General features: G+C 43.4%; 1 protein-coding gene across 1 annotated transcript in view; it reads right to left on the bottom strand.

Moving 5' to 3' along the window:
* cntnap5a (contactin associated protein family member 5a) overlaps positions 1-24,758 on the bottom strand; it is a 94,767-nt gene that overhangs the window by 35,749 nt on the left and 34,260 nt on the right. The window contains exons 3-11 of the mRNA XM_056288836.1: positions 23,290-23,437; positions 18,627-18,830; positions 17,829-18,013; positions 16,761-16,904; positions 15,372-15,648; positions 10,841-10,975; positions 10,503-10,662; positions 8,002-8,108; positions 4,205-4,324 (exon numbers count right to left, since the gene is read on the bottom strand). Coding sequence (XP_056144811.1) covers positions 4,205-4,324; positions 8,002-8,108; positions 10,503-10,662; positions 10,841-10,975; positions 15,372-15,648; positions 16,761-16,904; positions 17,829-18,013; positions 18,627-18,830; positions 23,290-23,437 — 1,480 coding nt within the window. The remainder of the gene's footprint in view (positions 1-4,204; positions 4,325-8,001; positions 8,109-10,502; positions 10,663-10,840; positions 10,976-15,371; positions 15,649-16,760; positions 16,905-17,828; positions 18,014-18,626; positions 18,831-23,289; positions 23,438-24,758) is intronic.

Here is a 24,758-nt window from a genome sequence, read left to right as displayed (position 1 = left end):
AAGTTAAAACTGCCCACTTCTGAGAGATTTGCGTTGGGTCTTGCTGGACCCGTGGGATCCCAATCCCAATGCTGTCAGTCAGTTCGAGTCACACGATTAAACAGGGCATTCTAGTGGCCTTAGTTGCAATGCGGTATATTCGGCCAACAAAATTACATTGGGTGGCACGGTGGTGCAGTGGTTAGCGTGGTTGCCTCACAGCAAGAAGGGTTCAAACCCCAGGGTTGTTCAACCTTGGGGGTCGTCCCAGGTCATCCTCTGTGTGGAGTTTGCATGTTCTCCCCGTGTCTGTGTGGGTTTCCTCCGGGTGCTCCGGTTTCCTCCCACAGTCCAAAGACATGTAGGTCAGATGCATCGGCCATACTAAATTATCCCTAGGTGTGAATGTGTGTGTGTGTGTATCGGCCCTGTGATGGACTGGCAGCCTGTCCAGGGTGTTTCCCCACCTGCCGCCCAATGACTGCTGGGATAGGCTCCAGCACCCCGTGACCCGAATTCGGAAATGCGGCTTGGATAATGGATGGATGGAAAATTACATTGTATAAATCGAAATATAAATTGCAGGACCAACCAGACGAGTACAAACACAGCAATTTATAGTCTGGGAAATACGCTAGTCCCAGTGGTAATAGGAGCACCAGGGGCTGTGACCCCCAAACTGGGTGAGTGGCTCCAGCAGATTCCAGGAACAACATCTGAGGTCTCTGTCTAGAAGAGAGTAGTACTAGGAACAGCGAAGATGCTGCGCAGAACCCTCAAAGTCCTCTGGTAGAGGACCCGAGCTTGAGGAAGACACACACCACCCGGAAAAAGGGTGAGAGGAGGATATGTATATAAATATATATATATATATATATATATATATATATATATATATATATATATATATGTATATATGTGTGTGTGTGTGTGTGTGCAATGGTGATGGACAGGTTGACGGACAAGATCAGGCAGGAGTCTCCATGGACGATGATGTTCGCGGATGACATTGTGATCTGTAGCGAGAGTAGGGTGCAGGTTGAGGAGAGCCTGGAGAGGTGGAGGTATGCACTGGAGAGAAGAGGAATGAAAGTCAGTAGGAGCAAGACGGAATACCTATGCGTGAATGAGAGAGAGGACAGTGGAATGGTCAGGATGCAAGGAGTGGAGGTGACAAAGGCATTTGAGTTTAAATACTTGGGGTCAACTGTCCAAAGTAACGGGGAGTGCAGTAGAGAGGTGAAAAAGAGAGTGCAGGCAGGGTGGAGTGGGTGGAGAAGTGTGTCAGGAGTGATTTGCGACAGAAGGGTAACAGCAAGAGTTAAAGGGAAGGTTTACAAGATGGTTGTGAGACCAGCTATGTTATATGGTTTGGAGACAGTGGCACTGACGAAAAGACAGGAGGTGGAGCTGGAGGTGGCAGAGTTGAAGATGCTAAGATTTTCACTGGGAGTAACGAAGAAGGACAGGATTAGGAACAATTATATTAGAGGGACCGCTCAGGTTGGACGGTTTGGAGACAAAGCAAGAGAGGCAAGATTGAGATGACTTGGACATGTGTGGAGGAGAGATGTTGGGTATATTGGGAGAAGGATGCTGAATATGGAGCTGCCAGGGAAGAGGAGAAGAGGAAGGCCAAAGAGGAGGTTTATGGATGTGGTGAGGGAAGACATGCAGGTGGCTGGTGTGACAGAGGAAGACGCAGAAGACAGGAAGAAATGGAAACGGATGATCCGCTGTGGCAACCCCTAACGGGAGCAGCCGAAAGTAGTAGTAGTAGATATGTGTGTGTGTGTGTGTGTTGTGCCACACAATTTTTTAATCATCTGAAATCATTTGTTCCGTGGGGTTCAAAATTAATTAGCCTTTAGACTTCAATATTCAATATCCAAGCTTGATATTGACTGTCGTGTCATCTTCACTATGCTTGTGTTGCTCAGCGTGACATTGGATATTCACTGTGAATATCCAATGTCCAATATCTATGTCTGTGATTTGTGAATTTATCCCCTGAAGTGTTTGAAGTAGATTATACTTAACACCGCATTATATTAACAAGGACGCAAACTAGAGATTTACTGTAGAAAGGGCTCTATTTTACCCACGTCATTCACTGAATACCCATCATCACAGGTCAGTTACGTTCATTTTACTCATGATTATTTCTTTCTATGGCATGGCCTGTAATTTAAAGGGTTACCCTCTTCTCTTCTTTTATTCAAATGAACACTCTTCCACAAATACTTGTAGCCACTTGTCATTTTTATCAGTTCCTTAATTCAACTCAACAGCACAGTTCAGATTTATTTAAAAGAGGACTCCTGGCTTGGATGGACCATTGGCAAAGGGATCAGTCATAACATCACCATCACCCGTGCACATTTGTGGGGAAACTTTACAGCTCAATATTGCGGCCCAACTGAAAACCCAGTCTGCCTTCCACTCCCTGTTATTCGCTGAACCATCAAGGCTCCGGAGAACAAAAAAGAGATAAAAAAAATCAATGAAATTTCCATAAAGCATTGCAATTTTATCTCGCTAAAAAGCAGCCTGACCAGTACCGGCCTATGGGTACAGAAGCAGAACTGTAATGTTCTTGTCCATTTTTGTTTATCCTCATTCTGAGTGCAAATATAAACACTATTTCACAGAAAAGCTTCCCTAAATTCCAATTATGAGGGGGGAAAAATGCTGCAGGATACTGGCTAATTAATTTGCATATGTTTCCCGAATCAATATCCTCTGTGTCCTTAACATTGGATTAAGATACAAAAAAAAAAAAGTTAAGTAGGTAGCAGAAATCTATTTTAAGCTGCGGATATTTTTTTATTTTCCTTTCTTAAAATGACGCAACTACACTTTCACTTGCTTCCCCCCTACAAAAGGGTTGACAGTTTGCATGATTAATTAAGGTGAGAACTCAAGTCCATTTACATTCCCCACTTAGTATGCATTATGACGATTTTGTGTTTACCTAGCCTAAGAGAAAATCCCTCTCCACTTTGTGATTATTCACACCCGAGCTTGTCAAGCTGAGAGGTATTTACATCTCTAATGGATTCTTTAATTGAGGTCAACCTGAGGCGTCTCTATAGCCAGATGATTGGGATTTGTGAGGGGTTGGGGGTGGGAACACCTGATAGTTTGGCGCAGGGCCATCAAGCGGCAACCCCCCCCCCCATTCCCGTAATGACTTAACTGTTGCATTAACCTCTGCAAAGGACGGAGCTGCCACGGCATGCGTCAACACTGAACATGCATATTTCTCCCCTCTGATCCAAATCTGGCCTCTTATCCACGCTTTACCACCAACTTGTGGTACTGCTACTACTGCTTGTACTGGTTACTGTAACTGATATTTGATTTTGAACTTGTACTCCTATTGCACTTGTAAGTCACTCTGGATAAGAGTGTCTGCTAAAGGCCAAATGCTAATGCAATTTAAATATATATATATATATATATATATATATTTACTACTGTAACTGTTTACTGTTTGCCAAAAGAGAGTTTGGTATGAGGAACATGAATTCATGTTCCACATGTTACAATCTTACATGTTTATGATGTTATTAATAATGTTCAATTAAATATTGAATTTGCTTGTAGCAATAGAAGTGCCTGGGACATTATGTGCATGTTTCATTGTTTCATCATTTCATAACAATTTGATTTAGACTGAAATAAAATTAATGTAAACCCAAGTGATACCGATAACCCATTCTGGTAGCTTTGACTCAACAACGTAGTCATTTTTACCCATTTTTGGGTAGAAAATATAACCCAACATGCTGGATCAAACCCGTGACCCACCCGTGCTGGTTTATAACAACCCAGTGCTGAGTTGGTCCCTTTTTGACCCAACACTGGGTTACCAAAATGACCCAAATTGGGTTATTTTTAACCCAGCAGTCCTTAGAGTGTAGGCTATATTAATGTTCGTTATACTATATAGTTTCACAAATACACGCCGGCTTCTTCACAAGAGATAGTTCCTGAGCACCGATCCAGCTCTTGCCTCTGGTACGAACCTTTGTAAGATGTGTATTGAATGCCGATGATGCCTTCTCACTGGACAGCAAACTGTCAGCTGCCAGTCGCGGTGCGGATCGATACACCGTGATCCGTGAGCGACTAAACTATTTTACGCTGAGCTCTCAACAGGGTCCCCACGGGCCGGCGAAGAGTGTAAAGGTGACAACTTGTGAATCAGTGGTGGGCTCACCTGTCATGTTGCAGTAGACCTGTGCGGGCCCCAGGGGACCACTCCCATCTGGATCAATGGAGAAGTAGCCCGAGGAGCTGCCCATCAGCTTGTAGGCCTCGCAGGACGGCTCGCAGATGGCTGCAGGAAATAAAGTGTGGCTGGTGATAATCAGTCGTTAATACCTTTAAGGATAAACAACAGCCCACTGGGCAGTCCACTAGAAGGCACTCCACCATGACGTTTACTTGCAACCTGTTTTTCTAATATTTATGTAGTTTTTTTTTTTGGTAACACTTTACAATAAGGGTACATTAATTAATAAGAGCTGATGCAGTAATAAGCATTAACTAACAGTTAATTAACAGTTAACTAACCTTATTAACATTAGTTACAGTAATAAGCATTAACTAACCCTAACCCATTTATTAAGGATGTGCAGGTTAATTAAGGTACTAACTAATATTAGCAAATGATGAACACCATTAGTAAATGATTACTAGACACATTAGTTAACTGTAAATTAACTGTTGGTTATTGCTTATTACTGGTTAATTAATGTACCCTTATTGTAAAGTGTAACCCTTTTATTTATTTACCAATGCACTGGTGGTTGTACTTAATGGCGGTTTTGTATACATCCACTCAGGTTCAGTACCAATTTGCTTATGATACAGTTTGTGAATCAGACTATATTTTTGTGTGGGTACTTGATTAATAGATTAACTATTTCAACATGTCAGACTATGGAATAATGTAAAATTTAGGAAAAACGCGTAGTCATATACACTCACTGGCCACTTTATTAGGTACACCTTGCTAGTACCGGGTTGGACCCCCTTTTGCCTTCAGAACTGCCTTAATCCTTCGTGGCATAGATTCAACAAGGTACTGGAAACATTCCTCAGAGAGTTTGGTCCATATTGACATGATAGCATCACGCAGTTGCTGCAGATTTGTCGGCTGCACATCCATGATGCGAATCTCCCGGTCCACCACATCCCAAAGGTGCTCTATTGGATTGAGATCTGGAGACTGCGGAGGCCATTTGAGTACAGTGAACTCATTGTCATGTTCAAGAAACTAGTCTGAGATGATTCGAGCTTTATGACATGGCGCGTTATCCTGCTGGAAGTAGCCATCAGAAGATGGGACCACTGTGGTCATAAAGGGATGGACATGGTCAGCAACAATACTCAGGTAGGCTGTGGCATTGACACGATGCTCAATTGGTACTAAGGGGCCCAAAGTGTGCCAAGAAAATATCCCCCACACCATTACACCACCACCACCAGCCTGAACCGTTGATACAAGGCAGGATAGATCCATGCTTTCATGTTGTTGACGCCAAATTCTGACCCTACCATCCGAATGTCGCAGCAGAAATGGAGACTCATCAGACCAGGCAACGTTTTTCCAATCTTCTATTGTCCAATTTTGGTGAGCCTGTGCGAATTGTAGCCTCAGTTTCCTGTTCTTAGTTGACAGGAGTGGCACCCGGTGTGGTCTTCTGCTGCTGTAGCCCATCTGCCTCAAGGTTCGATGTGTTGTGCGTTCAGAGATGCTCTTCTGCATACCCCGGTTGTAATGAGTGGTTATTTGAGTTACTGTTGCCTTTCTGTCAGCTCGAACCAGTCTGGCCATTCTCCTCTGACCTCTGGCATCAACAAGGCATTTTCGCCCACAGAACTGCCGCTCACTGGATATTTTCTCTTTTTCGGACCATTCTCTGTAAACCCTAGAGATGGTTGTGCGTGAAAATCCCAGTAGATCAGCAGTTTCTGAAATACTCAGACCAGCCCGTCTGGCACCAACAACCATGCCACGTTCAAAGTCACTTAAATCACCTTTCTTCCCCATTCGGATGCTCGGTTTGAACTGCAGCAGATCGTCTTGACCATGTCTACATGCCTAAATGCATTGAGTTGCTGCCATGTGATTGGCTGATTAGAAATTTGCGTTAACGAGCAGTTGGACAGGTGTGCCTAATAAAGTGGCCGGTGAGTGTATATACATACACAAGGCTCGGCGTTTTCGATTTTTACCGATTTTCACTGAAAAATACCCAGATTTTTTAAGCGGAGCAGATTTGTTTAAACTGATTTTCACCCGGATTTTATGTTTCCACGGATCCAATAGTTGTTCCTGTTTGTGTGAGGTTATGCAACAGTGTCCTCTTGTGGCGAAATCGACATGCTGGATGGCTTTGAAAAATAAAAACCGAAAACGCTGAGCCTTGATATATATTAAGATAGATGTTAAAAAAAAACAAACTTGAGTGCATTTCAGTACGAGCTTGTTTCATGCACTCATCAGCTGCCAATGTGATTCAACAACAAAGCAGAACACATAGTCAATAAATATTATGTTGCCCCGTGTCACACCCCTAATTTAGGTGGACAGCAACCAATGAGAGGATAGAAAACTTTTGAAATATTACAACCAATGGGGTAGGTAGTTACGATGCACAGCAACCAATGGTGGGATAGGAAACATTACAACCAATGGGGTAAGGGGTTGGGACTTGTTTTGATAAAGCAATGATTTAAAGGGCCAGGGCACTGTTGAAATAGCATACATTTAAAATATAACACGATAACGTGAAATGGGGTAATTTACGTATATCCTATAGTGGGGGTGGTGTTGGGGCACAGTTGGAAGGGCAGGAAGTTAAAATATAAAAATATAACATCTCACATGTGTATCAAATGTCACATGTGTATCATCTAATGTTGTTTAATCACATTGGCAGCTGATGAGTGCATGATGCACGAAACAAGCTTGTACTGAAATGCATTAAAGTTTTTTTTCCTACATCTATCTTAATATTCCACCCCTCAATTGTTGAGCATGTCTATCTACACCATTGATGGTTTCCAGAATTTTTATATACATATATATATATATATTTTTTTTTTTTTTTGCTTTTGGTTTAATATTTTCTCATAATTACCAAACTTACAGTTTAAAAATAATATGACAAACAATAAACATTCAACAATGACTGACAAAGAGCCAGAGGTGGAAAACCCGGCTTCAGAAAGTAGAAGTACTAACCATGTATTTGCTCCACCCATGGACTAAACCAGCTGATTTCACTAATTAGTTCTCCTGCCTGGCTGAAGTGTTGTGCTAATTAGAATCAGCTGGTTTAGCGCATGGGTGGAGCAAATCCATGGTTAGTACTTCCACTTTCTGAGGCGACGTTTTCCACCGCTGCAAAGAGCATATGGCATCTGATAGCTGCTAGAGAAATATGGTACCCACGTGGTACTATACGTCATATTGTCAAGTTAATAAACACAATTTGGGCCCAATTTAAAAAAAAAACAAGCAAGGACAACTGCATCTTCCCGCATGTAAAAACAAAATCAATGTTATGTATGTTTCACGTGAGGACGCCGACTCGCGGCTCCATGGTGAATATAAAATGGGCACGGCAGGATGTCAAGACATGTCAGCTGAGAAGAAAAACCACTTTGTGTCAGGCTAAGGATCTTGAAATATACCATCATAGAAAAACACCCCCCCCCCCCAAAAAAAAATCAATAGATTCTCTGGAAAGTAAAGGCCAGAATAGCAGGCCAATGACAATGGGACCGGGAGGTCTGGCTGAGCTGAACCAGGACTTGTTGTTGTCTGAGCAGGGCTGCGGGAGATGACAGCTGAGGAGGGGCCCTGCAAGCTAGATGAATAAAGATGTGGGCGAACTGAATAAAATGCCACAGCTCAGCGGAGCCAGAACGTATGGGAGGGGCGATGGGGTGATAATAGGTTTGAGACCGGGTGCGGAGGTGAACGCTAGAAGAAATGCTTACAGCTGTGACAGGTAGCGCCAGAGTATCCTGTCCCCGAACAGTCGCAGTAGAAGGTGCTCCAGGACTGGGAACACTGGCCTCCGTGTTCACACAGGTTAGGCAGACATCTAAGAAGAAGAAAAAAACAAAACAAAACATAAATAAATGAAATCACAGTTTTTGCACATCATCATCTTTGATTTTACATTTCTTCCTCAACAAGAAAAGTTCATGGCAGTTTTCTTCTGGCCTATTTTGAATACAGAGGTTTCAGTGGAGGAAGCACAAATAATAATGAAGTGACTTATCAGGATGAAATGATGAGAAAGAGATCTGTTGAGGGCATCTGGGTAGTGTAGTGGTCTATTCCATTGCATACCAACACGGGGCTCGCCGGTTCGAATCCCCGTGTTACCTCTGGCTTGGCGGAGGCATCCCTACAGACACAATTGGCCGTGTCTGCGGGTGGGAAGCCGGATGTGGGTATGTGTCCTGGCTGCTGCACTAGTGCCTCCTCTGGTCAGTCAGGGCACCTGTTCTGGGGAGGGGAGGGGGGGTATAGTGTGATCCTCCCACATGCTACGTCCCCCTGGCAAAACTCCTCATTGTCAGGTGAAAAGAAGCGGCTGGCGACCCCACATGTATCGGAGGAGGCATGTGGTAGTCTGCAGCCCTCCCCGGATCGGCAGAGGGGGTGCAGCAGCAACTGGGATGGCTCGGAAGAGGGGTAATTGGCCAAATACAGTTGGGGAGAAAAAGGGGGGGGGGGACATTTAAGAAAAAAAAAAAGATCTGTTGAAAACAAAACAAAACCAACCAAAATAAGTGAAGCCCTGAGGTTTGCCCGGTTATTTGGATTTAGTAAACATAGTAGGTGCATGTGTTGTGTATATATTCCAGCTTAATCTTTTTTTATTATTAGTTGAGTGGAATTTCTGGTCGCCAATGTCTTCTTTTTTTTTTTTTTTAAATTCATTTCCATGCCAATATGAAGCCAGGCTTTGGAAAATGAAAATAGATTTGAAGCAGTTTTGCTCGTGGTTTTCATCGGTCTTTATTTTGCTTACGATTGTACGGCTGCTTTTTAAAGCCCGTCAATCATGGTGAATTTGTGAGCCTCGCGTGGGGCATGGCCAGAACTTTGAAAAGGAAAAAAAAAAAAGCAAACGCACTTTGTTGTGGGGCATCAAAAAAGAAACATTTCCATTATGTTCCAGCTAGAACGCATGTTTACGGGATTTGAACACAAGCGCTTTACAGAAATTCAAACCGCACTTTCCTGATTAATAGTCCCTTCCTCAAGCCTCCTTGAGTTTCACATAATTGCCGCCCTTTCAAGCGTGCATCTATGATTTCATACACTTTCATCTCTCACCCGTTAATTACAGCGGAGCGCGTTAGCCACAGGGCGGATAAGGTTGCAGCCGATGGTTTAATTACCATCAAGCTATTTCTATTGTGTTCATGGGTGCCCTTACGGGTCATTGAATTACAGTATCTGGTAGAGAGAAATGTTTGCTTGCCATAAATTGAGTCACAAAGTTTGATTAGACCGAGAAAAGGAGATTAACTCTTGTAAAGGTTAATCTCCCCCCCTCCGAACAAAGCATAGCTGGGGTCATTGTCTTCTAACACACCACAGCAAGAGGAATAAGAACGTACATCAAGGAAGAGATGTTCGCAAAACCGAAAGAAATGATAAATCCATGGCCCCTACAACGACCTGGTCCTGAAAGTCTCCCTGCAACCGAGGATTATGTTTTGTTATGGGATACTGCACAGCCGTCAACTCTCTCCCATACTCTCCCAGCACTCGATTCAGCAGCAGCCAATGATATTGTCTACAGATGTAGCTCAGTTTTGGAGAGAAGACACATCTCATTCTATCATTCAGCTATTTAATCTTTTCCCCACTGAGACTGGGGCTTATTCATCTGTTTTGTTGCACATATCCACTGACAGTATCTGAGTCAGGCTGTGGTGAGCAATCTGGGCAACAGAAAGCAGGTAGTTTGAGATCTGACACAAGAGGGATTCCCCTCAGGGCAAATATGAGGGAAAACAGCAGCTAGCTTGTTTGTCTCCACCCTGTAAATGTTCTAGGCGACTTGCGTCGTGACATTCATCACATTGGAAGATCTGCTAATCCTGCTCATGGGCCCACAGAGCAGGATAAAGAGGGACAGCATGCCATGTAGAGGAGCGGGAGCAGCTTGTTAGCAGTGTCCTAAGCCGGGGAGGGTGTTACCGGGACCTGTCGCAATTTAATTGGATGATCCTGTCAGTAAGCCTATATTTATTGAGCAAGATGTCAACGACTTTCTGGCAACAAAACCTTTGAAGGGAGCATGTTATGTCATCAACAAATTAACAATGCGGGCACAAATAAATCACCATTACCGCCCAGACTGCAATTATCATTAAGGAATGTCCATTCCAACTCTTATATACGTAGCTTGCTTCTCTGTGAGACCGTTATTCTTTAATGTGTACAGATGTGAGTGTGAAATGTGAACAACTACCTGTCTCTTATATTGCATATGTCAAACTGCAGTTCATTGTAGTTTCCCAGCAGTCCTTGCTGCACATGATTGAGGTTCATTGGCTGGCTGTTAATGAATATGAGTCGCATGCATCCCTGGAATGCCAGCGTAGGGTTTTTACAGCCAGTAGGAGGGCATCCTAGGGGCAGATATGACATAACACGACACAAGGTAGACACTCCCTGAGTTTCAAATCATGCAATGAAAATAGTGCATATATTTTAAGATCAGAAATATCTACTTCAAAAATAAGAAAGGAAAGTTGATGGCATGTATATATTTCAGCCACATTCAAAGTCTTCTGAGCATCCACTGACCTCCAAAGTAGAAATTGCCTCCTGATTCCAGTAATTCCCAAAGTTCAATGGTGGAGGCTGGCTCGTTGTCCAGAGTCAAGATGATCTGTAGATTCCTTGTGTCAAGAGTCACCGTATGCCAGAGACCGTCATTCACTCTGTTACCTACCCCAGAAAAAAAAAAAGTCATGTAAGCCTTTATTGATATTGCATAAATGTGAGCAACAACAGCACAGACATGAGCAATGTGTGATGTAAATCTTCCTTTTTCAGACAGTGCAAGAGTGAAGGAGGAAGCACCGAGCACAGTGCACCAGTCCACGGTGACTCAGGTCCATGTGCTTGTTTAGTCTCCCGCCACAGTGGTGAAATTACTTGTCATAGAGGGTTTTCATGTTATGCCACACAACGGGCAGTCTCTCTAATGGCTTTGACACTTGTTTACCACACAACACCAGAGTAAATCTCCTTCACAACACATGATCCTGTTGCTAATTGCTGGCTTGGTAGTGAAAAACCATTTTAAAGTAAAGAGTCTATGTTGTGTGTTTGCCTCAATGCAATTTACTCCTCCTACCTGCTTCATTTTAGCGCCGTATACGATATAAATATTGCAAAGAATCACCTTCTCCATGAGGCTTGAGGAAACTAAATTTGGGGAAATTTGGGAGAATTGGAACTTGTATATTTCCCCAAAACATCCTTCTTTTGTTTAAATTTGTTATGTAAGTACGGTTTGTGCACTTTTTCTTTCTTTTTTTTTCTTTTATCTCAATGGAAAAACACCCCATGTTCTAGTATTTTGTGTTCTATAATTACTCTGTGAAGTGCAGAAAAGACGGATCACTTTGTAAAAGTATCTAACCAAAGATGATTATGTAAAAATGCTGTTAATATGTGATTCCCAAAAGCACCATCCAAATCCAGTGATAAGCCGAGTCAGCCTGAACCGTTGAGAATTTTATGATCATTTTAGCGAGAGCGAAACTACATCTCGCAGCGCCACAGCCATGTATCAGAGGTTGACGACAGACTTGCTACCAATGCTGTGGCAGCTTGGGTCCCATATCAGAAGGCAAGCAGGACGGCTGTCATCTGGCGCTGTGCTCACGCGGAGCCTAAAGGGGGTCGTGCAGGATCCGCAGTTAAGGCGAGTTACTTTCCTAAGACATAAATAGCCGTTATGTCGACTTTGTCCCAACTCTTGGGAAATTTGCCGAAGTCGTGCTCAGTGAGTCCATCAGATTCCAATGATGTCCGCCAGTCACAGCGGGGCTTCGTCCCAGAGGAACCGCCGGCTCCATGTTCTGCTTCCTACACTTGATTGCATGTTTCATGAAACAAGCTTACATCTATCTCAGGGCGTCCCTTGTTGCTCCGCTGCTGGCCAAGCTTGAAGTGACGGAAGCGGTACGGGCTAGCAGACAAACACTGTGTCTCTGTTAGGCTTTGCTGTCTTTACTGTAACACCGACAGTCTCTTTTAAACCTTTTTATTTAGGTTTTTTTTTTTTAGGCAAAAGCTTTACTTTTGTTGTTTAACTGCTTTCTTTGTACAACTAATACTTGTTGTACAACCGAAACTTAAGTAAAATGATGCGAAATCCTTTTTCCTTTTGTCACTCCCAACAAAGAATTAGGTCATCACAACACATCCCCAAACCGTTTGGACATTTACAGTATTCAGCACCTGCAGATAACATATTCATTTGTTCCCCTTTGCTGTTGGTAATACCGTCTCCCCTCTTGACATTTTGATATCCTCGCAAAGGTGCGCTGATATCAGCGTAGCTGATGATAAGCTCCCTTTTGTTGACATTTACAGGACAAGATATCCAGGACGAAATATTTGAGTATAAGTGTAATCTGTTTGCACGTATAAATATTAGGTGTCAGTCTTGCGTCAAGCTTGCAGGATTACTCTGCCTCCTTGACTGCAATGTAAGGATGCTTGCTTGTATGAGAGGTGTATTGCAGGCCAAAAGTGTACTTAACATTGAAAATTGTATGTTAATAAAGGTATGAGCTAGACAAAACGAATCGCTTACCGTTGCTTTCCACGGGACTGGAATGTGAACTGGAATATGAGTTAGCAGAAATTGCAGAAAGATACAATTAAATGCAATCTCTTTGGCTCTGATGCGGTGAAATGCGGTTAGCCCTTGAACACGGTTGAAGGTTATGCTGTAACGCCCCCGCTAGATTTGATATTTATAGCATTTGATGTTCCCGAGGAAGCACGGGTGTGATATTGATGTGACATGAGGAGAGAATGGGAAGGTGGGGTATCTTAAGCTTAGCAAACCTAGGGGGAGAGGTGTGAGGTTTTGATATGCCTAAACTGGTGGAGCGATGACTCGATGCCGTCTAGGATGTCCATGTTTACAGAGAACATGATCTGCAGCGCTCCATAGCCACACATACCGCATATGCTGTCTCATTTCCTATTATAACACATTGACAAGTGGGATTTTCTCATAGTCTCTATATGACTAATATTGATCAGAATTACACGCCTGTATAATTCTTTAGTTTTAGGTTGGAGCCACGGCCACTCTCACAGTGTATGTCATTCATTCATTCATGCATTCATTCATTCATTACCCAAACCGCTTATCGGGAATGCTGGAGCCTATCCCAGCAGTCATTGGGCGGCAGACGGGGAGACACCCTGGACAGGCTGCCAGGCCATCACAGGCCCCCCCCCCCCCACACACACACACACACACACACACACACACACACACACACACACACACACACACACATTCACACAAACACATATTCACACCTAGGGACAATTTAGTATGGCTGATTCACCTGACCTACATGTCTTTGGACTGTGGGAGGGAACCGGAGCACCCGGAGGAAACTCACACAGACACGGACAGGACATGCAAACTCCACACAGAGGACGACCCGGGAAAACCCCCAAGATTGGACTACCCCGAGGCTTGAACCCAGGACCTTCTTGCCGTGAGGCGACCGCGCTAACCACTGTGCCACCGTGCTGCCCTACACAGTGTATGTAACCAAGTTATTTCCCACTTCCATCAGTCCATTTTCCAAGCCGCTGATCCTAATTAGTGTCACGGGATGCCAGAGCCTATCCCAGCAGTCGTTGGGCGGCAGGCGGGGAATCACCCTGGACAGGCCTACATGTCTTTGGACTGTGGGAGGAAACCCATGCAGACACGGGGAAAACATGCAAACTCCACACAGAGGACGACCTGGGATGACCCCCAAGGTTGGACAACACCGGGGTTCAAACCCAGGACCTTCTTGCTGTGAGGCAACAGCGCTAACCACTGGGCCACTGTGCTGCTATATAGATTCATTCATAAACAACAAAAATTCCCATACTTATAATGCTGATGCCTGAAATAACCTAGCTTTAAATTTAAATTATTTCATTCAAACAGCCAAGCAGTCTTTCCGAGGCCAAGGGAAGCAATCATGGTTTGATATTTGGTGGCCAATACATTCAGCCAGCCTGACACAAAGACACCGTAAGCAAATGACCTTGGTCACTTGCCAGACATAGTGTGAGGAAGCTGCTACTATGAGATGTATACACCTCCATGCAAAATTAGCCAAGACTCGAGAAAACCTGTAGCTGTCTTCCTCACAACAAACCACAGCAGACCCGCTCTTCTGGAAGAGACTGTATATCAAACTGAAGTTGGCAATTCTAAAAGAAAAATCCGAATTGATTTAAGAGGTTAAGTAATTTCAAAAGGACTTTCCCTTGACAAAACTTCAATAAATCCGCTTCCTCTGCAAAACAATATAATAAACAACCCTGGATGATGAAAAGACTGGTAGGAATAGTATTCAGTTTTTCAGATCTGCAATTGTGTATCTGTGAGGGGATCAGAGACTGCTAATATTTAATAAAAAGTTTCATTTGGAACGGGTTTCTGGCTTCATCAAGACTTAAATGTGGTTTATGAATTTTGATAGCGTGTAGCCATAATGGTGGAGGGGTTTCTAGCTGCTGCTGTTGTCTGTCTGTATTTCCTTCTGTGCCCACCATCTGCTTAAAGTCTGGCTGCTCCAATCAAGACCGATTATGTGTGTTATCTTTAAAAGGCAATCCCATATTCCATTTGATACGGTGCCCATGGAGGATGAAATCCCAAGGAGATTAAGAAATCTTTTGAGTTTATTGGGAGCAAAGGTGATACAAAATGATTAAAATAAATGAACAAACCAACATATTCGCGCTCTGTGTGATGGATTAAGCCACTGCTGTCTGCCTGTTTGCCTCGGTTAGAATAAAACGCATTGCAAAATCAAAGAAACAGACAGCCAGATGGACTTTGTGCAGCCCATATTGCCAACATGGCATTTTGGGGTCAGCTTGCATGTGTATGTGTGTGTGTGTGTGTTAGAGAGCATCTGTGTGTGTGTTGTGTGTGTGTGTGTGTGTGTGTGTGTGTGTGTGTGTGTGTGTGTGTGTGTGTGTGTGTGTGTGTGTGTGTGTATGTGTGTGTGTGTGTGTGTGTGTGTATGTGTGTGTGTGTGTGTGTGTGTGTGTGTGTGAGTGACACGGTGCTCACCAGTGGAGACTTCGGATTTCTGCTGGGCAGAGGTGTGGAGGGTCAGATGCAGCCGGCTGTTGCTGATCTGCAGCTCCAGTCTCTGGGGTTGTGGGGCCAGCCGGGTGGAGAGCAGCAGCCCATCTGGGTTCCACGTGCGGAACTGGAAACGCACGGAGAAACCTCTCACGCCAGACGCTGTTGGCGGGAGTGACAGGAAGCTGCTGCTGGAACTCAGAAAGGTGCAGGCCACCAGCTGAGGCTCAGAGCAGGAGAAGGTCACGTTACCCTGGAAAGCATGGGAACCCAATGACGATAACATATTCATAAGTAATTCCAAAGACCGTGAATATTGCCGTCGACATCACTGATCACCGATGAACAAGATTTTTAGTTGATAAACTAAATTTGTAGCTCTGAATACTTATTCTATGTATCTGTTCCATTTCTTCATGGAATATGATGGATTTCACCCGGAGAGAGAAACGATCATGATTAACGGTGAGAGACTGAAATCGCCCCGTTAGGAGAATCCACAAATGTGGAAGGTTAATGTATTCAATTAACAAGGACCCTATGCAAACCGTATGTTGCTCACAACCTATCTATGTGATTCCCTACAGTACAGCGGTCATTTTAAGCACGTGTACCCCAAGACCAGTTGTGTCAACTGAGGTCAGTGTCCCATCAATCCTATGCCTAGAAGGTAAGGAAGAGCAATCATAGCTCGTTGGCTCACAATGTGATTCCCCTCCGACCACCTGAGGAAGAATTCAACATTGAAATTCCATTACAGATTTCATCACGGGAGTCAGTGAGCAAAATTGTCCTTCCTCCCTCCCTCCCTCTCTCTCTCTCTCTCTCTCTCTCTCTCTCTCTCTCTCTCTCTCTCTCTCTCTCTCTCTCTCTCTCTCTCGTAAGTTAAGACCCTTTTAACATAGCAATCAGAGGGTAGAGGGTGTCTGAAATAAAATGTGACTCTTTGGCCCCAGTCTGATTTGTGCGGAAGACGAGGACGCTTGAAATGATAGCTTTTGCCCTCGGCTAAATCCATTCATGGATTTGGACCTAATGACATAGTAGTTAGGATCAGATGGAATGTAATGATGAAGCAAAATAAATTTGTTTTCCCAGTGAATTAATTACCCTCTGTTGGCAATTTTCACCCAGAATACTTTGAGTCCATGTGACTATTTCAATAATTGACATTTTGTTATATTGCTCATAATCACATTTTTTTTTGGCTCAATCGGAAACTTTGTTGCAAGGAAAATTACAACACACTCAATCTTTAAAAAAAAAGGTGCTTCCTTTAACTATTAACAGCTAATTTTACTGCCCCCCTGTGAGTCATGGCTCATGAGCTGGACAATGACTTAAAGCTCTATCCATTCATCTCACCACACTGTATATCTGCGGCTTGCGTCTCTTCGCCAGGTCTATGACATTGATTCCGTTGTAGTAGAGGTTTTCAATGCAGCCGTGGAAGTTCTTCCTGAGGAAGGTGCCAGGCTTGCCAGGCAGAGGGATTCCCCCAAAGCTCAGCTTTAATAAAGAAACAAAACAGAGATGTGAACCGCTGATCGCTGAATACACACATGGTTCCCCTAAACTTTGGCTCTAACAATGATCTCTTTCACTGCCAGACCCTGCTCTATAATCAGTAAGGCTTTTACTGCATAGACTTACACATTATATTGATTATTTATTGTCAGTTATTATAGTAAAACCTAGTTTGATGACCAGGGCAGGGGAGAACTGCCTTAATTTGAAAGTCCAAAAATAAGCCATAGACTTGTACATAAATTCTTCAAGTGTGGCTCGTACAGTACATGCCAAATAAGACACATTCATCTTTCCAAACCTACTACTACTACTACTACTACTACTACTACTACTACTACTACTTTCGGCTGCTCCCGTTAGGGGTCGCCACAGTGGATCATCCGTTTCCATCTCTTCCTGTCCTCTGCATCTTCCTCTGTCACACCAGCCACCTGCATGTCCTCCCTCACCACATCCATAAACCTCCTCTTTGGCCTTCCTCTTTTTCTCTTCCCTGGCAGCTCCATATTCAGCATCCTTCTCCGGATATACCCAGCATCTCTCCTCCACACATGTCCAAGCCATCTCAATCTTGCCTCTCTTGCTTTGTCTCCAAACCGTCCAACCTGAGCTGTCCCTCTAATATAGTTGTTCCTAACCCTGTCCTTCTTCATCACTCCCTGTGAAAATCATAGCATCTTCAACTCTGCCACCTCCAGCTCATCTTTCATCTTCCCAAACCATCCAACTCGAATCATGTGTTAAATTTACTTCGCTGTACTCAAACACTACTTGTGTTGTATCAGCCTTTTATAGCTTCAAATCAGCAGTTATTCATACTTAGCGTTGTCAGTCATTAATTAAAATGCAAACCAGTCAGTCTGAGAATGTTGTGTTATGCGTCATGTGTGTGCAGGGCCTCACCTCGTAGTCCACCTCCAGCGAGTCTCCTTCCCCTTTGGTGCGGAAGTGCTGTGTGTGGGAATCCACCGTGAGGTTTACCTGCTTATTGAAGCGCTCAATAAGGACAGAGTGCCAGTGCTGGTCATCCAGTAGGCTGCCCAGAGTGATGGCAACACGGCTGCTGCTGAACCTCAACCTGGTGTCGTCTGCAAACACGTACGAAAAGCCAAACCCAGTATGTGAAAACGCTTTGACCAGACTCTGATGCCCCCAAGTGTAAATCTTTAAACGTCCAACACCAAAAAGGTCGAAAGAGCTCAGGTGCAGTGGTAATTGGAAGAGCTAGGGAAGCAATCCATGCGCACGCATGCACGCACGCACGCACGCACGCACACACACACACACACACACACACACACATCCATAGACACGCAACATGCACCCTCCCTCCACCTCCCAGTCACATAGAGTCCCAAAAGGCAGTGAGATGAAGAAAGAAAGAAAGAAAGAAAGAAAGAAAGAAAGAAAGAAAGAAAGAAAGAAAGAAAGAAAGAAAGAAAGAAAGAAAGAAAGCAAGCCAGGAGGACTCACACCGCTACACACACAAACACACCCACACTGACACAAAGACCAATGCGAGAGCACACATGCAAGCGCACGAGCACAAATGCTGTAAATCCTCAGCCCACTCCCAGGATGCTAGTTGGTATAAAGGGGCTCATCAATCCATCTTTTCATCCACCCAGTTTTCCCTCCTGTCATCAGTTAACAACCATGACCCCCTGTTACCCCCACCCCAACACCCCCCGTGCTTCTCACCCAGGTTGAGGTAGAGGGCCAGTTTGCCCCGGTGCAGCTCCAGGGTGATGTAATCTCCCCTTTGGCCCTCTCCGTGGAGCAGGACCCCCTCGGCCTGGCGGCTCTTGAAGCGCAGAGAAACCACGTCCTTCACCGTCGACATGGACTTCTGGTTAAACCGATAGAGCAAGGCGCTCCTGCCGTCAAAGTCAGCCACGTCGGACTCTAAAAGAAAAGCAGGTAGGCAGAGAGATTTTCTGACGATTTTATCGTTCACTGTATCAAGGGGTATTGGCATAATGTATTCTCTTGAGAGAAAAAAAAATGTTTGCCCTGTGTTGGTGAATTAACGAGATTATTCTCTCAGAATTATGAGAAAAGTTTTCATGGAAAAAAATAATTCTGCTCTGTATATCTGAATTAATGAGACGCCTCAAAATCCTGCGAGAAGCTCTCATCTGCATGGGGTACGGCTGCTGCTGCTAATCAGCCCGGCCCGTCGACAAGGGTATCTCCCAAAGTCTTAAACCAAAATAAGACCGGATTAAACTAAACGGGACATGTTTGCTTCCGTGAAATCGAGCTTCTCTTTGGATTGTCAGGTATCTCGTTAATTCAGAAAAACAAGGCAGATTTCTTCTCTTCTTTTTTTTTTACACGAAAACTTTTCTCACAATTCTGAGATAATAATCTCGTTACTTCAGGAAAACAGGGCAAATATTTTTGTTTCTCAAGTGAATACATTAAACTTCCGTAGCTATATAATCATAAAAATGACAGTGTAGTTAAAAGCTCACAGGAAGTTGAATCAGTTCATCTGGACACAATGTTTATTGAGAGAAAAGTTTCATCACTCATCCAAGCGACCTCTTCAGTCTCAGCTGACCCCAGGTATCCCCACCCTTATAAACAATGCAGTGGCATAACGACTGAAACCAACGACCAGTTTCATATGCAAATTGCCATGACCATTAACTGGAATTACAATGGCTATGTGTACTATTCACAGACGATTGGGGAATGTTTGCAATTACAGTATTGTAAGATGGCGACAGGTGCAGTCTTAGACCCCCTCCCACCTCGGTTCCGCGATGGTCGTTCCCTCTTAACATAGATGGCCTCTTTGACTCCCTGTTCAAAGCAGCATTCCTCCCTATCAAGGATGTGCACATCCTCATCCTTGAAAGAGTGGCCACTGGCCTGTAGATGGGTGTAGACTGGAGTCCTGGCCTGGTGTCTTAGCTCTTCTGTGATGTGCTATCCTCTTGGCTAGTGTCTGTTTGCTTTTCCCAATGTATAAGTCATGGCAATCCTCCTGGCACTTAATAGCGCACACTATATTTGCTCTGTTTGTGCCAGGGGACCTGACCCTTGGGGTGGACCAATTTCTGGCGTAGCGTGTTTCGAGGTTTGAAAGCAACTAAGATGGGGTGTTTGGAAAATATGCTTCTCAACTGTTCTGACACTCCCACCAGATATGGAATCACCACTGGTTTACGCTTATAGGCAGCTGTTGTCCTTCTCCTCTCTTTGATTGGCTGGTGCACTGTTTGGGCATCTTCCTGGCTTTGACAAACGCCCAGTTAGGATAACCACACTTAACCAGGGCCTGTTTAATATGGGATTTCTCCCCTTCTCCGACCACTGCGTCAGTGGGGATGTTGTTAGCTCGGTGGTACAGCGTCCTGATCACTCCTAGTTTGTGCTCCAGTGGATAATGAGAGTCAAACCTTCAGTACTGATCAGTATGTGTTGGTTTACGGTAAACATCAACAATCAAATGTCCCCCACCACCAATTGCAATTTCACAGTCTAAGAAGGCTAACCTGTCATTTTTCACATCCTCCCTGGTGAACTGGATGTGGTTGTCTGGTTGTCCAGAGTTAATGTAGTTGGTGAAATGTGTTACATCCTGAGATTTAATTTGAACTCAGGTGTCGTCCACAAATCTGAACCAATGGCTAGGTGGTGTTGCTGGATATGACATCAGAGCCCTCTTTTCCACTTCCTCCTTAAACAAGTTGGCCACTATAGCTGAGACCGGAGAACCCATAGCGCACCCATGCTTACAATGCTGTGATGCAGCTATTCCCCAATCCTCTGTGAATAGCACACATGGCCATTGAAACTCTAGTTAATGGTCACGGCAATTTGCATATGAAACCGATCGTTGGTTTCGGTCGTTATACCACTGTATTTTTTATAAGGGTGGAGATACCTGCAGTCAGCTGAGACTGAAGAGGTCGCTTAGATGAGTGATAAAACGTTTCTCTCAATAAACGTTGTGCCCAAATGAACTGATTCAACTTCCTGTGATTGTCTTACCTGGATTATTGAGCATGCATAAAGACTTTAAAAAGCTCTTCTTTTTTTTTGCTGCTTGACTGTCCCCCTTTTCCTCCTCTTTAAAAAAATAAATTAAAATGAAAGGTAATTAACAGCTTATAATGTAAGAGAGTTTCATTGTGAATATAGTTCCCTGTATTACAAGCCATTTAATTTATGCCATTGCCATAGCCCAAGGGAGTTTACATTTTATGAGTTTAATGCTAATGCAGTGCCACTGAGGAAGATGACTTGTTACTTTGGAGGACGCCTCCATGTGGAAATGGAGAGAACCACCAATGTACACCTGTTATTTTGCTTATATCCTCCTTTGTTCGCTCCTGTCGTTCATACAAAACTGATTCCTATGTGTCCCAAACAATATGGTTGAGACCATTTATTAGTTTGGGGGCGTTTTCAGCTTTACCTATATATAATTCTGCTCTAGAGGGACACTCATGCATAAATTCATGAATTTATGGATTGACTCTGAAATGGAACAGTATGAGAACTGCATAGCAATGTCTCTCACTTCCCACATATTCTAAGTTCTGCCCACATCTGTGCGGTTTGCGATACGGGGGGAAGTCCGAGTTTCCAGGCTAATTCTATGATTCAATTTCATTTTTTTGACCACTCAAATGTGAAAGTACTCTCCTGACACAGAGCTGTCTCATTATAAAGCAAGAGAATATGAAGATAACTTATCTCCCAGGGAAGGCCTGAGGGTAATCGGCGAGTAGCCCCGGAAGTTTAGCAAAACAGTGTCTTCTTGTAAATATATGCCTCACCCCTACCGTTTTTAATCTTCCAAATTCCTCAAATGTTGGGCTCCAACGAGGTGCTTGTGAAGTGGCGTATTAGTGGCGTGCTCTTCATTCAACATTAATATGGGGAACCTTACTGTGGCATGGCTGGGCATTTAAAAAAAAACTGCTCACTCAGGGATAATTATAACTGTCTTTCACAGTGCGGTAACTCTCCGGCTCATCCAGCGAGCACTGCCTCGCAGTGTGTGGGAGAAGCATCCGAGTGAGTCGCCGTTATTTATTTAGGATTGCTCAGCCTCATCCTGCAGGCCTGTCATTACCTGTTCCCATTAATGTGAGTGTGTACACCGCTGTGTCTACTCAGCATTTCTCTGAATCATGTGAGACCACAAAGGTCCAGTCTTTTTACACGCCATTACTTATCAATAGTACAACCTTTTTACCTCAGGGGTGTGAATTGCAGCAAGGAAAAAAGCCAAGTAAGGTAAACATCACAATTAAATGAGGATTGAATAAGGAGAAGTAAGGCATTGGTTTGAACATCCAGCCCAGTGAGGGTGAGGGTGAGGGATAAAAATCTCAAAAAGAAGAGCAGACGAGGATATCCGCGCTCTAAAAAAAGAAAGCTCCTTAATATGTAATGCAAATACTTATTTAACGCAACATTTTGGTCACACAGACCTTCAGGTATCAAGGCATAAATGAACAAAATACATCTTACATACATTACTCAAGGCCACATTAACCTCCCATCACCAATGTATGACTAGCCATGTGTGCAAAAGACACACCTACCATTAAGAATATGAAGACGGAGGTATGACAAATTACTGAATGACCATTCATCGTTGAACAATATTAAATAATATAGAAGAAAAAAAAACTCAGACAAGTTACCAGAGCAGAAAAAAACACCTACATACTCAGCCTCATTTAAACATGAATTAAGTGTCTTTACACTGATGAGGATGATGATGATGATGATGTTGTTGTTGAGAATGTCCATAATGACTAATAATAATAACTACTAATCAGTAATAACATATTATAAAACTTACTAGTATCAGTGTTCATATGAATATTGGTATCAGTATTGGCTATCAGTATAAGCATTAGTATTTGATTTAGCATTTATATTAATGTAAATATACTACAGGATTCTTGTAGAGTATCAGTGGTTCAAATCCCCCGACTGGTTGAGTTAATGTTGGTGGGAAGTTAAACTAAGAAAAACAACCCTGTCTGGCCCCAGCAACTGATTTGGTGGTCTCTAACCACCTACAAGGCTCTAATGGAGGAAGTGTGTGGGAGCAAGGGGGATGTGTGTTACTGAGAGTAACGTGAAGATGGATGTTGCTGGAAAAAAGTCAGCATTCTTCTTGCGATACTGAAATTAGTTTCATCAGTAGTGGATAAAGACTAATAACACTAGATTGTCTGTAGGATTAATGCAACCTTAAGGGTGTTGGTACACACAATTTCCTGCTTGCTTATTCTAAGAAGACCCATTCTGATGAACAAAACAACCTTGCATACTTGAAACAAAATAGCCCTCCTCTCACAAAGTGGAACATAGGTGTTTGACTCACTGTAGGCACAGCCGTACACCTCCACTCTCAGGCCCAGCCAGCCACTGGGGTTCCAGTCCAATGGGATGAAACGCAGGAAACGGGTTCTGACTGAATGGGAGAGCTTGTTCTGGACGACACCATCAGAATTCACATTTCCTGCAAACTTCTACTGACAGAAATGGATGAAAAGACAGACAGACAGAGAGAGAGAGCGTGAGAGAGAGAGAGAGAGAGAGAGAGAGAGAGAGAGAGAGAGAGAGAGAGAGAGAGAGAGAGCGAGAGAGTACAGTATATAAATGACAGCTATTCAGTTCTTCCAATAGAAAACAAAACTACACATAACTACAGAGAAAAGCAAACAAGGAAACAACACTGGTTTAGTATAATAATGTATAAAGAACAAACAATATGGTACTGTGTTGCCTTTAAGGCATAATGATGGGTGGACTTTTATTTTGACAAGCCTTTTATTTTGATAAGTGTTAGTCATCCCTTCCTGTCAGTCATGTTGAGGAAGCTGGCTGAATTTGTCTAATGTTTGCGTTCGTTTAGTTACAACCCCAAGGAAATACTAGACAACCCACACTGTAAACGCCACAGAGGCATAGGTGCCATCACCAGTGTAAACGTAGTATTGCCAAACTTTCTCGCCAAGCACAATATGGTGTGTGCATTAGATAAAGGACTTATAAAGCTACCTACTACTGTGTGGTTATTGTATCTTTAAATATGAAATATTTTAATGTAATTATGGATCATGTTACTGAAATGTAAGTTTCCCACAGATATTTTTTTTCCAATGGTTGGTGAACCCAAAACACTGTAAGGGTGGTCAAGAAGCATGAACCCCCATTAAGACAATTATCACAATCATAATATCTAAATAGGGCGAATACAGGTAAAGTGGGACACTTTCTGATAATTTACATTTTGCATCATTTTAAATTATGATCCAAATGGCTTAAATGTCAGAGCTACAGGTGTAACTCATGGGGGGGTCGGGTGGGACATGTCCCCCTCAATATTTAGAAGAGGTGAATTTGTCCCCCCCAAAAAATATATCATGAATGATAATGTTAACTCCCTCGCTAAAAAATGTAAAATAACAACACAGACAGTCGAACTACTTAAAATGTCATTCATACTTGTTTTCCAACGATTTCATACACCCCTATGCTTGGACCATACCATTTTAACCTTGCCACTGGGATTGCCGACCTCGTTGCTGTCTTGCAGTTGCTCCTGACGACCGGAGCATGAATGATCGTGTAAGCAAGTGTAAGTAACGTAGCTAGCCAGCTTGCTTGTCTAGCCCAGTACACCACCCTTTGTTACCTTTGGGGTTTCTGAGTTAGATTTTCTTACGTATTTCCGGATGAATTATAGCCTTATCTAGTTTATAACTTGTGTTTGGGGTTATCAGTTCAGACCCCCTCACAAACTAGCTAGCTAGCTAGCTAGCGCTTGCTAACAGTAGCCCCTAGACG

Source organism: Lampris incognitus, chromosome 11, assembly GCF_029633865.1.
Source record: "Lampris incognitus isolate fLamInc1 chromosome 11, fLamInc1.hap2, whole genome shotgun sequence".
In the NCBI taxonomy this organism is placed as follows: Eukaryota; Metazoa; Chordata; class Actinopteri; order Lampriformes; family Lampridae; genus Lampris; species Lampris incognitus.
This window is presented reverse-complemented; position numbering and strand designations above follow the sequence as displayed.